General features: G+C 32.6%; 1 protein-coding gene across 12 annotated transcripts in view; it reads left to right on the top strand.

The window, feature by feature from the left end:
- The first annotated feature begins 365 nt into the window (after positions 1–365).
- Positions 366–14,184, top strand: part of LOC132743886 (DENN domain-containing protein 5B-like) — a 54,642-nt gene continuing 40,823 nt past the window's right edge. For 9 of the 12 annotated variants that reach the window (XR_009627629.1, XM_060732467.1, XM_060732471.1 and 6 more), the window contains exons 1-4: positions 366–562; positions 6,498–6,607; positions 7,528–8,059; positions 8,414–8,434. Coding sequence is in view for 11 of the 12 variants with exons in the window: in XM_060732467.1 (XP_060588450.1) it covers positions 469–562; positions 6,498–6,607; positions 7,528–8,059; positions 8,414–8,434 (757 nt within the window). In the remaining variant the exon portion in view is untranslated. The remainder of the gene's footprint in view (positions 563–6,497; positions 6,608–7,527; positions 8,060–8,413; positions 8,435–14,184) is intronic. The other 3 variants (XM_060732473.1, XM_060732465.1, XM_060732474.1) reach the window with 3 other exon arrangements.

The raw sequence follows: 14,184 nt of genomic DNA, 5'->3' as shown, positions 1-14,184 counted from the left end.
GTTTTACATGTAAGATCAAATAATATTTCACTCGTGAACCCCAGCTATTATATTTTCACTCGTGGCTACGCCACTCGTGGAAAATATTGCATCTGGTGTTCACTCGGTGAAATATTTTTCGATCTTACACTGAAACAAACAAATATTCTCTATTTAATCTAAGACTATCTAGAAAAAATGCTTTATTTAAATGTTCTATATTGAAAAAAAGATTAATTTATTGCGGTTTTCATACTACAGAGTGTATTTCTATCGAAATGTTCATCAACTTATTATAATTTATGCATACTTTTGGCGTTTTAAAACTCTTGTTGGTGTTTAATTAATATCTGCACTGCTGCCACCTAGCGGCAGTATTCTATCAAGAAAAAAAAAACAATGAAGAATAATGAACGAACGAATATAGTAACTTTTGAAAGACTTTCGCCAAATATTTAACGTTATGAACATTCAATTAAGACATTAGATATGTCTGGTTCAAAGACAGACCAGCGTTTTGCGGATTATTTCGTGATAAGTGGCCTGGATGTGACGTCTGGGTTGGAACCTGATCAACTTTCGGGTATGTTTGGATTTCGGATAAAATCGTTTTTATTTTTAAATGAAAAGGAAAAAGCTAATGGCAATGGATCTAAGTGATATAACTAAAACATCTTTAAAATTAAATAATATGAAAAAAACAAAGCCTCAGCGAGCTCGATTTACCTTTACCGTGAAATAGTATAAAATAATCGTTCATTTTTATTTTACGATACATTTTCTGTTTTAAAATTGCCATTCGGTATTTTATACACTGCTTCTGTTTATTCTAGTTCCCTGTCCTATTATGGTTCCCATATAAGTGCGCAGGACACCAGTCAATGCTTCCGTTTTCAATCAGAATACTGCGGTTTTCGTCGTTATCTTGTAATTGCGATGTGTCAATTCAGTACTTCGGATGAAAGTTTTCAAAACCATCACTTTCTAGCAGGTACTCCCGTTACAGCCAAGCTCGCTTTGCTTGCAGGCCCACCGGGCCAGCTCTTGGAGCTCGCTATTTAAAGTTTCGGAAAGTATAAAAAGAGAGAGGTACTGCTGTGTTGACAGGATGCACAACATGGCCTTTGAGTCTTCCTTTTGTGCCTCTCTGTGTGATATGAGCTATAATCATTAAATGTAGAACTGGCTTTGTTTCACTTCAGTTTCATCCCTTTTAGGGTTAGCTTAAAAATATTAAAACATAATATTTTTGATCCTTAATATTGATCCTGGTATCTGGACATTTCACCTCCTTCACATTTCGGCCCTAGTCTTTCTGGCTACACTTATAAACGGAAAAGAGTCAACTCGGCCCTATACCAACTCGGCACGGGTCAACTCGGCACGGGTCAACTCGGCCCACTTTACTAAAATATATATATAACGTATTTACTTTGCTTTGCATGTTGTTAAGGTAAATGAATAATAAGAAATATCTTATTATTATTATATCTAATTATACATTGTACTTCTGCCGAAATAAAATATTTACAGTATATTTAGAAAAAAAGTTATTTATTTGTCTTGCAGATTCGATAAAATTAATATACATATAATAAAAATGTGTTTCCTTAGATGCATTTTGTTTGTAAAGACGTTAAGTAATTTTCAAAAAAATATGAAACAAAAACGTGTTTACTTAATATCATAAGCGTCTAATTAATTGCAGGTGGTTAATAATCAAATTTGAATGAATGAGTCAATCATAATTATCACCTACTTAATCGGTATCCTTAACATACACATTGATTGATGATAATAGCCCGTAACAATAGGAGTCTTTTACCCATTTTTAAAAGTGGGCCGAATTGACCCGTGCCGAGTTGGAATAGGGCCGAGCTGACTCGGGGGCCGAGTATGTTTCAGGGCCGAGCTGACCCGGATTCTTATAAACTGTAGTATTGTATACAGTATACATGTTTGACATGACCTATGTTGTTACAGCTTTTTTAGTAAAGTGATTGGATTATCTAAAGTGACCAATTAAGCTGTGAAAAACAGAAAGTGATAAAAAGCAGTGCAATCACCCTTTGCTAAGACATTCTGCATTTAAATCCACTTATAACTTTATACTTTAATTATAGAAAAAACATATTTTTGTAATTCATATATTTATAATTACCAATATTAAAATATAACATTTCTGTTCTAGTAAATAAAATGCCAAATTTTTTATATGAATAAATGTGTGTTTTTTTATTAAATTTAATTCTTTTTTTATATAAACATATCTAATTTTTTGAATATAATGAAAATAAAGTTGATTATATAATATGTAATCCAAAAATGAAATTTTTATGTATTTATTTATTTACTTATTAAAATCTAAAATATATTTCAAAATAGTGAAACTACATAAATTATATCAATTTAATGAACATTCTGCATTAGATGCAAAATGATAAATGAAGACTTTCCTTGAGCTTATGGAAAAATGTGAAGTTTATCCAATATAATGTGATTGACACATTCCTTTGCATACCTTGTTAATTCCCTTCTATTATTTTAACAAATTTATCTACAAAGTGACAGGTGAGCTTTTGTGATCGCTTTTCGTCTGTCGTCCGTCCGTCCGTAAACTTTTACTTTAAATAACATCTCCTCATAAACCACTAAGCCAATTTCATCCAAACTTCACAGGAATGTTCCTTTGGTGGTCACCTTTAAAAATTGTTCAAAGAATTTAATTCCATGAAGAACTCTGGTTGCCATGGCAACCCAAAGAAAAAAATTTAAATTTCTTCTTTTAAAAAACCATAAGAGCTAGAGCTTAGATATTTGGCATGAAACATCTTCTAGTGAGTGTCTACCAAGTTTGTTCAAATAAAAGCCCTGGGGTCAAAATTGGCCCCGCCCCGGGGGGTCATAGATTTTCCCTATATGCATATAGTAAAAACTTAAAAAAATCTTCTTTTAAAGAACCCAAAGAGCTAGAGCTAAGATATGTAGCATGAAACATGTTCTAATGGGTGTCTACCAAGTTTGTTCAAATAAAAGCCCTGGGTTTCAAAATTGGCCCCGCCCCGGGGGGTCATTGATTTTCCCTATATGCATATAGTAAAAACTTAAAAAATCTTCTTTTAAAGAACTCAAAGAGCTATGGCTTAGATATTGAGCATCAAACATTTTAATAGGTGTCTACCAAGTTTGTTCAAATAAAAGCCCTGGGGTCAAAATTGGCCCCGCCCCAGGGGGTCATTGATTTTCCCTATATGCATATAGTAAAAACTTAAAAAATCTTCTTTTAAAGAACCAAAAGAGTTAGAGCTAAGATATTTAGCATGAAACATGTTCTAATAAGTGTCTACCAAGTTTGTTCAAATAAAAGCCCTGGGGTCAAAATTGGCCCCGCCCCGGGGGGTCATTGATTTTCCCTATATGCATATAGTAAAAACTAAAAAAATCTTCTTTTAAAGAACCCAAAGAGCTAGAGCTAAGATATTTAGCATGAAACATGTTCTAATGGGTGTCTACCAAGTTTGTTCAAATAAAAGCCCTGGGGTCAAAATTGGCCCCGCCCCAAGGGGTCATTGACTTTTCCCTATATGCATATAGTAAAAACTTAAAAAATCTTCTTTTAAAGAACCAAAAGAGTTAGAGCTAAGATATTTAGCATGAAACATGTTCTAATAAGTGTTTACCAAGTTTGTTAAAATAAAAGCCCTGGGGTCAAAATTGGTCCCGCCCCGGGGGGTTATTGATTTTCCCTATATGCATATAGTAAAAACTTAAAAAATCTTCTTTTAAAGAACCCAAAGAGCTAGAGCTAGGATATTTAGCATGAAACATGTTCTAATGGGTGTCTACCAAGTTTGTTCAAATAAAAGCCCTGGGGTCAAAATTGGCCCCGCCCCAGGGGGTCATTGATTTTCCCTATATGCATATAGTAAAAACTTAAAAAATCTTCTTTTAAAGAACCAAAGGAGTTAGAGCTAAGATATTTAGCATGAAACATGTTCTAATAAGTGTCTACCAAGTTTGTTCAAATAAAAGCCCTGGGGTCAAAATTGGCCCCGCCCCGGGGGGTCATTGATTTTCCCTATATGCATATAGTAAAAACTTAAAAAATCTTCTTTTAAAGAACTCAAAGAGCTATGGCTAAGATATTTAGCATCAAACATGTTCTAATAGGTGTCTACCAAGTTTGTTCAAATAAAAGCCCTGGGGTCAAAATTGGCACCGCCCCGGGGGTCATTGATTTTCCTTATATGTGTATAGCAAAAACTTAAAAAATCTTCTTTGAAAAAACCCAAATAGCTAGAGTTTAGATATTAAGCATGAAACATCTTCTAGTAAGTGTCTACAAATTTTGCTCAAATAAAAGCCCTGGGGTCAAAACTGGCCCGGCCCCAGGGGTGTCATTGTTTTTAACTATATGTGTATAGTAAAAACTTAAAAAAAATCTTCTTTTAAAAAGCCCAATGAGCTAGAGCTTAGATGTTTAGCATGAAACATCTTCTTATGGGTGTTTACCATGTTTGTGCAAATAAAAGCCCTTGGGTAAAATTGGCCCTGCAACGTTGGGGGGGGGGGGGGGGTTGGGGGGCCTATATACAGGTGAGCCGACCTCAGGGCCATCATGGCCCTCTTGTTTATTTAACATATCAACATATTATCTATAATCAATGTTTAGCAAAATAAACATCTTTATGCAGATTTATAACTGAGAATTCACAATTCATATACACTATCCTATTAATAATCATTTTGCCAGGGAAATTTCATTATATTTATGGCAAAAACACTTAAAAGTTTTTTATATCAAAATGTAATAAGTTAGCAAGTATGAGTTGTATTTTATATGATATTTAGATTAATAATTGTCTTTATCTTACATATTTATCACATTTACAACAGATTCCGAAAAGACCAGGGTTTTGAGGAAGAAATGTCCAGGGCCAGTATAACATATTTATACAGACCATTATTAAATGGCATTACAGGTTAAACACAAGAAATGACCTTTAAATAAATACATTAATTGCCTCATTAAATTGCTCAAAAAAAACTTGATCTATATGTTTATAGCTTTTTGAAAAAATGGTGGAATTGAGCTATGCAGAGTTGGTTTAGGGCCATTTACCCCCAAACCCCCACAAGTTAGCCAACTTTTGAACACCTCTGCAAAAATGGTTTTTGAATTATAGATAAAAATTACTACTGCCCTTAATCAAGAGACAATAACAATGGAATGAGATATAAATAAAGTGAATTATATGTTTTAAATATGTAGTATGATATTAAAAAAAATGTATATGTGAATATGAAGAAGCCATTTATGATGATTAATGTTATATAGGAAACTTAATCCTTGCTAATAAGAGCCTGGATCCCTGCTGGGCTTCCTGTCATAACACTCTTAGCAGGCACAGACACTGTGTGTATGGTGGCTATTAGCTGCAATTAGCTGTGATTCAGATAATATATATTATTGCATAACTCTGGGTCAGAATTGACTCAGATTGTATGATCCTGAATTTCTTAAGTTAGTTTAGTTTATTGGTTTAAACAATATTTATTTGTAATCTTCATTTATGTTATGAAGTACATAAAATAAATTTTACGGATTGAGTTGGAAGCTTAAAAAGGTTAAGCTTTTTTTTAAAATTCCTTTAAGGAGAGTTTTCAATTTGAAATGAAAAGTTCCTTGAACTTTTGTCTTTCGTTTTTTACTGACAAGTGGATGAGTACTTAATGCTTAATGTCAAAGAGACCATCACTTGAATATGGACTATTGATGATCTACAATGCAGTCTTTGTTAAGGGCTTACGCATATTAAATCAGATAGCTGGATATTAAGGCTTTCACAGGGGAGCAATACATAGTCTTTCTTTTAGACTCAAAAGTCTTAATTTAGATACAAGGCAAAATCCGCAATGAGCGTACTGTAGTAATAGTGGAAGAATTTATTTGAAGCTCCTTCAAGTCCCATTTCATTCCTGATAATTTTATTATTGAAATGATGGGATGAACGATTTTGATCAAAAGATATGTTTTAAGTTTAGTTAAAAGGTTATCTGCTTTGTTTATAACTTTTCAGTGGTACATGTAGAACAGACACTGCAAATTATAACTTCAAATAATTTCAGACAATAATTGAATTACCAGATCATTTTAGAAGTTACTTTTGGTGCTGAATTTCTGTCATTAAACATGACAATATGATTTTAAAATTTTTAAACTCATTTAAAATGGTATATTAGCTTCTGCTGAAAATCTTTTGTATAAAGGTTTTGATATTTTTATTTTATTAAAAAAATGTTCAGAAATACAATTTTATGTATTTATTAAGTGCCAAGTGTTTCTTTTTTATGTTTTTTTTAATTTTTTTATTCGAAAATGAGAAATCTGGATTTTGAAGGTGTTGGAAACATTCCCAATGTGTTGAAAGAAAACTTGTAAATTTTCATTAATTAACTGTTGTTTTTTGCAGCTTACATGTATGTTTGTATATAGATTTGTTTTCATTTACCTGTAGGTGAGAATCTTCACTGTGCACCATTGTTTAGACCCTATAAATCACGAGTATTGGCCAATTATCCAGATTCTTTGCCATGGAACCCTATAGACAAAGACGCCATTGGAATGGTAATGAAAATAAACATCTTCTAAGCTTTAACTTTAAGCATTCATAATGAGCCGCATCATGACAAAACCAACATACGGTAGTGCGTTTGCAACCAGCATGGATCCAGACCAGCCTGCGCATCTGCGCAGTCTAATCAGGATCCATGCTGTTTGCTTACAAACCCTATTACAAGTAGAGAAACTGATAGCGAACAGCATGGATCCTGATTAGACTGCGTGGATGCGCAGGCTGGTCTGGATCCATGCTGGTCGTCAACCTGGTTACACGACTTACGACTCCAGTAAGTCGTGTAACCCCGCAAACCCATTACGTTTGTTTTGTCGTGACACGGCTCATATCAGTAACTTCCTGTTAGTATAGCTACAGTTGATGGTTGATTTTATGTCTAGAATATTTGACACAAGTTCTTTATTAGTTATAAACAAATATCTTGTAAACAAATTTGAAATACAATGTAGCTATATTTAGTTAAGTAAGTGCAAATAGGGATGTTATTGTATGAGGCCTACAGTTAAAGTGGTTCACTTTTCTTTTTTCTTCCTTGTTTGCCTCAAAATAAATAATACAGTCAACATATGAATGTATTATACAGTAAACAAGTAAACAAAACTTAAATATATTCAACACTGTCACACCATATTGATTTTAATAAATTTAGGAAAGTATAAATTTTTATTCTAAAGAGCAACATTTTCAAATCCTCAATATGGAAAATACACAATCATATTTTAATGTTAAAAATGTAAGAAAAATTCAAAATTACACAAGGACATTTATAGAAGCTAAATTTTTATCAATGCCTGCTTAAGAATTGATTTGCACCAACAAAATAGGCACAAGTTGCTTAGAAAATAATCTGAAGGGTATTCTTTTCCTGAAATCAAAATTTGAATAGCTTAATAATTATTTTTTCTTCCAGCTGTGCTTGCCGAAAGGTTTAACGTTTCGGACCGAGAGACAGTCGAGAAAAGCAAAGTTTCACTCATTCATTATAACGAGAGAAGATGGTTCTAGATTGTACGGATCTTCCTATATATTCTACGAGGAGGTCACCAATGCCCAGATCTGTGCGGCCATGCAAACATTACAGCATATGCACGAGGCCGAGGTTTCCAACATACATACTCAGAATGTAGTGTCAATACAAGAACCTCTGCGAGATCAAAGTCCACTGTTGGAATATCGAATCATTAACCCTGACGATACTTACGACATCAAAATTGATAAGTTATACGTAACTAAAAGCATATGTCTTATATCACAAGTTCAGTTTGTTTCGGCACCGAGGACTTTTCTAAAACAACTTTGCGATGCGGTTACAAAGCCGATCAGTTTTCAACAGCCGTTGGAGGCGTATGTGTACAATCTACTTTACGATGTGCCGTTACCTCCCCCTGGCAGGAGCATGAAGTTTTACGGAGTAACCTCCCCTATATTTTGTCAGAGACCAAGTAAGTTAAAATAAAATATTGTTTTTTTTTCTTTGAGATTTTGATTTGAACTATGTTACATGTAAAATTTGCATATTATTATTATAGTATATATATGACAGAACAAAGTATTTCATGATTATCTCCAAAATATGAGATTGAACTTTAATGGGATTATGCCCATTCTAAATCAAGTGGTTGATAAAAATGAAGTCTTTAAGAAGTAACCTTTCTACATTTTTGATAAGGTCAGTGGATAAAAAAACATAGTATGTATTCTAGAATATATAGAGGTACACATATTTTTATAAAATTCACTTTATCATGAAAAGTTTTATGTTCAGTATGCTGTATAAAACATGTTGTTGTTTACAGTGGCATGGGATAATACAAAAGGTTTGTTTCCATAAGGGTAGTTTATCTATACTTTAGTTTAGATCAATATAGCTTTGGTGTACAGGACTGTTCTTTTAACTCTTTCACCCTTTTTACTACGCTACAAGACACCTGGTGATGGGGCGCTACAAGACACCTGGTGATGGGGCGGGCTTTACAGTATAGATATGGTACATTTAGTAAATTATGGAGCTATATAATATTATATATTATACTATTTTAGCGGTTAGTTGTAGTATTTTATACTTTTTGTTCAACAAATGCTTCTTTTTCAGCCAGTTTAAGTACTAAAATTAGGTCTCTTTTTCCCATTTACATAACAACAAAAAGCAAAAAAAAAAAAGCACAAATATATTTTAACTTTTAAGATAATCTTGCAGTACTTGAGTTGGGTCATGACCATGTTTATTAATCGAACCTTATGTAATGACATCAGTACTGGTTAGACGCTGGAAGCATAATGGGTAGTCTGAGTGGTCAAAGTGCATGTAAGCTTTAAGCTTTAATCACAAAGTAGTTAATTGCTAATTAAACTAAAAGATACATGTGCAATGTACTATGTTTATGATTATATTTCCTTATATTGAAGATTATAACAAGTTTTCCCTTAAGGCTTTCTAAAAGGAATCAGCTACCATTTCCTCAAATCTGGAGGAGATAAAATCCTAAAAAGAAAAAAAAAATAACCCGACTAGCTCTTTACAGTGTTATTACATGTATTAGATATGTTAAGTTTCCTGATCTATGTCAATTGTAAAAATATAATATACTGAAAGTATATCAAAGTCTTTGATCTTAATACATGTTTGGCAACGTTGAATGTGAAAATGATTTTTGTAAAGGTCATGAGGATGATCTATTTTTTTATCTTGGGCCATTAAAGGGATCTGTTTCCAGGCCTCCTACCTGCCAAACCTGAACTTTATATAAAATTGCCTTTCTGCTTTTTCAAAATCTTCCTTTCATTTTTGTCTTAATTCAATGTATCAAATTATATATGAAATATGTGTATAAAAATTAATTCATTACCCAGAGCGAGGATAAAAGATTTTGGCCTTGCCTAAATGAAGAAAAGATTTTTGACCTTGCCTTGCCTAAAAAAACATCTACATTAGGATGATGGAGAAAAACAATCTCATCATTTCCTTAAAAAACTTGTATAGAAAAACTTTTTAATTCATAAGTATTTCCTTCTTTACATATGAGTTATTTAATTTAAGGGACTCCACTGAGAATTTTTGACATGTCATCGTCATAGGACGGGACCTTTTTTTGACATTTGAGCTGTGTCATGATAAAACCAACACAATGGGTTTTTCGACCAGCATGGATCCAGACCAGCCTGCGCATCCGCACAGTCTGATCAGGATCCATGCTGTTCGCTTACAAACCCTATAAGTTATAACAAGTAGAGAAACTGATAGCGAACAGCATGGATCCTGATCAGACTGCGCGGATGGGCAGGCTGGTCTGGATCCACACTGGTCGCAAACCCATTATGTTGGTTTTGTCGTGACACGGCTCATTTCAATAACTTGTGCAAAATGTTGGGTCATTCTCTTACTCTGTTTGTCAACAATAGTCATTTTTTATGGAGCAATATGACATAAAAAAATGAATGCAAGTTAAATACTTTTAACTGAAACTGGGTTAAGAATTGCAATAAAAATCAGTTTGATTCTCTGATTACAATATTTTTTATATTTTCAGTTTTTAATTACCAAGTTGATCTATGTTAGATTTACAAATTCTATATTTTTAGTCTTTCAGACCTAAGAGAAGCTCCTTTAAATTAACTGATAAAAAAATATATATTTTTTTTTTTACATATCAAAGGTTTAAGGCGAAACAGAATTTCATATCAGTTACTGCAGTTTTGAAGTCAATCCTCAGTGTAATTGTATATAATACATTATACTCAATTTTCTTACAAAACAGTTTTTTTTCTACTTCAAGAATCACTTAAAGTTATTTTGGTTATTACTCTCCTTACTGCAAGATAGATTAATTCCTTTATAAGTAGAGTTTGAGTGGTACTAGGGGCAAGTATATTGTGATAAACACCAGTTTAAATAAGACTTGAAATTGACACACTTCACATTAGGATGCTTTTAAGATGACTATGTAACCAAGATATGTAGAAATGCGCCTCATATAAAACTATATCAGTTATTATTATTATTATTATGTATTTAGTATGGTCTTATTAGTTGGTTTAAGGGGCACAAGATTAGATAGTGACTATGTAAATATATACTGTTACGATATTAGCTCTGCCGCTTTGCAAAATATAAACAATGATAAATGAACTGTAACACAGCTTATAACATCACCGTTGCTACTACACAACATCACTGTAGCTAGTAACTAGTTACTGCATCAGTCTTACTAGATCATCTCATTAAATTAACCCTTAGCTTAGCTTGCTATTGGTGACTGAATACACCCCCATGGGACCAGTGCAGTCCTGTCCAGGTCTACACTGTTCATTATTCATTCAGTACATATTCCATTGTAGAATTTGGCACATTGTGAAGTTGAACACCTGCTAAGAAATTGGTTTCATTCTTCAACCATTTATTGTGAAGGAATACGCTCACTTCGATAAATACGTATTTCAAATCATTAAGCTACAAATAATTCAAGTGAGCATTAGCAGTGTAAGAAATTTGGATTTGAATCCACTAGGCTGGTCGGACTACCAGATTGTAATATTCACTAGCCCAAAAGACATTTCACTAGCACGATTCATTTTTCAAAACAGTTGTTTATATATTGCCTCTGAAAATACAGTAGCCTGTTCGGGCTTGTTTAAAAGTTGTTACTGTGAAAAGTTGTTAGCCCAAGGAAAAAGTTAGAAGTCAGGGGCTATCGGACTACTGCTAATTTCGAACACTGCATAAGGGGCTGGACAAGCACTAGATAATATATTTTCTGATCAAATTTTATCAAGATAATTAAAAAAGATCAAAATGATCCAAAAAACTGTTTTGTTCGCCAAATTTTTATTATTATCCTAAGTAATGGATGATACAGCTGTATTGCATTTGATCCTAAAACATTAGGGGGTCTTTTTTATGAAAAAAGGCAGGAAAATTGCCAGTTGTCAAAAGATACTATGACAATGGTACATAAACTTATAAAGCTATAAATTGTACGAAACTAAGTTAATAAAAAAAAGAGTATGTAAATGCTATACTGTTAGTGTACTTTGTAGTTTGTAGAGATGTTTTGATCTGTATCATCCATCACTATGACATTTATATTACTATTATTATGACTATACACAGAGCTCTGACATGTACAATTATGCAAATGATGAAGAAACTTGGGTCATATGAGAATTATTAATGACTATATTGAACTTTATGTTAAAGTTTAAAAAAACAACAACAGCATTGTAATATAGTTTTCTGTATGAAATTTGTATTTTGTTTGTTATTTAGGTTGGTTTAACATGTATAATTATGTGTACATCTATAGAGATAATAAAGGATTCAGAGGAAAATATAAATATGAGCCTATACACAAATGAACAAATTATGAATTATTTTCCCTAAAAACTGCCAGGTTTGGTGGATAGTTTAAAAATTGACAATTAGCTTTAGTAAAACCCTTAACATTTTAAAAATTTTTTGACTTTTAAAAAAGGAGGGGAAGAAATTTTTTTTTTGTCCTACAAAATTTTTTAATGTTACAAAATGTATCTTATTTTAATTTCATTTTAAAAAAGGCAAACCCTTTATGAAAATTTATTGGGGCTTTTTGAAATTTGAAAACCTTTTTTGTTTTTTTTTTAAATTTGGAGGTTTCTTTTAAATTTTTTAAACTTTTTTCGGGTTTTAGGGTGCTATTTTTAAATTAAAAACATCCTTTTATAAAAATTTTATTGTTTTTTTTGTTGGTGAAACTTTTTTTTAGGTAGGGGGTTTTTAAAATTTTTTTAAAGTTCAAGAGTAGTTTTTTTTTGGTTTTTTATGTACTTTTATTGATATTAGTCTAGGTCTGTGTTTAATGAATGGCCATTTTATGTGCGACTGTTGTATATATTACTTAAAGGAACTCCACTGAGGTCCAAAAGCCTATAAACATAAAATTTGAATTTTTTACATAAATGTGTTGGGATGCACAAGATATTAAAAGATAATAAAGAAATGATACTGATTCAGAAATAAATTTAAAATTCTAAGCCCAATTTGAATGAAAAACAATGTAACATATTTCAAGTTTAGGTTATTTATCACAGAATAACTATGTTGGAAAACAGAGTGAGCGAATTGATCTGAAATTTTGCACAAAATTTTGAAAATTACTGATCAAAACCTACAACAAATGGAACATTTATCTTGAAAAATTATTTTTAATCCTATCATGTCTTAAAACCTTAGTGGAGTCCCTGAAAGAACTGACTATGGTGCAGAGACCTTAACTTTGTCACAAACTTGGTGACATTTAAAGTGATATTATGAAATATAAACATACATACAATCAGTTTGTTTGTCAGTCAGGTAAAATAGATATAGACTATAGTCAGATAATACAGTCAGGTTGTGGGTTACATTCAAGTAATACCCCGGTCACATATTCACGGAATACGCCCACGGAAGAGCCACGGAATAATTCCGGCATCATCCGTAGCTACCCGTACCAGTCAGTAGCTCTTCCGTATTGTAACCGTAATCAATCGTTAGTAGTCCTTTGTATATCCGTTAGCGATTCCTTGACAATTTTTGAACATGCCACAAAAATTTGCTTACGGAAAAATCAACCGTTAGCGTAATCCCTGCTAGTCACGTTATGTAACCATTAATGATTACGTACTGGTCCGTACGGAAACCGTACTAGTCCGTACTGATTTCGTAGCCCAAACTTGTTAAGGATTTCCATGGTTTTTGGGTACGGGAAAAACTACGGTATTTTGTTGGTTTAACCTACGTTTAAAAAGTACGGTTTTAAATACGGATTAATACGGCTTGTACGGAAAAAGCCACGATCGTAATTTACGTTGTACTACGGAAAGAGACAGGGATTAGCACGGTCTTATACGGTTTATTGCGGTGCAACACGAAACGGACGGAAATTGGTACAGTCCACACTGTTTTAAGTTTTTAATGGGAATTAAGTTCATTTGTTCCCTTTTTCCAAGGGTAAAATACTTACCTTTCTTTGTTAAAAACAGAACACTATTCAATAAATGAAATTGCCATTTACTGGCTGCAACTTTATATTGAAATGGGCTCAAATGCGGGTAGTGGTTTCCGGTGTTGGATGGCATGCACCAGAGGTAAAATTATTAATACGTATACAATTTATTTAGAATAGAATAACATTTTAATGTTTATTATTACAAACATTTGGATCGTTGATATTGGAGTTTAAATATGTACAATAAAACGAAGTGTCTCATAAGCCTCTGACGCTGGCCCTTGAGTGATAATAAAATTAATTAACAATCTTTTTACATATTTTTTTAAACATAAACATTCACGATAATTAATGTAATTTCTAAAATAAACAGCAAACTTTTTAAATTAAAAGGAGAAGGAAGCAGTATAGATCAACATTTTTTCATTTAATGATTACTAGTCAATATGTAATCAGGTAAGAGAAGAACAGAGGAGATGGTGGACTAGAAATGGGCTTTTCCGAAGACCCCTTCATGTTTAGTATGAGGCTCTCATGGCCAAACTTGTTGAGGATCCTGCGTCCTTCAAGAAAATTTCACTTTATTCGGATCTTGATGTGTCTCG

Source organism: Ruditapes philippinarum, unplaced genomic scaffold (assembly GCF_026571515.1).
Source record: "Ruditapes philippinarum isolate M1 unplaced genomic scaffold, ASM2657151v2 ctg53_1_1_1_1, whole genome shotgun sequence".
Taxonomy (NCBI): domain Eukaryota; kingdom Metazoa; phylum Mollusca; class Bivalvia; order Venerida; family Veneridae; genus Ruditapes; species Ruditapes philippinarum.
The sequence above is the reverse complement of the archived record's forward strand: the minus strand, read 5'-3'. Positions and strand labels throughout refer to the sequence as shown.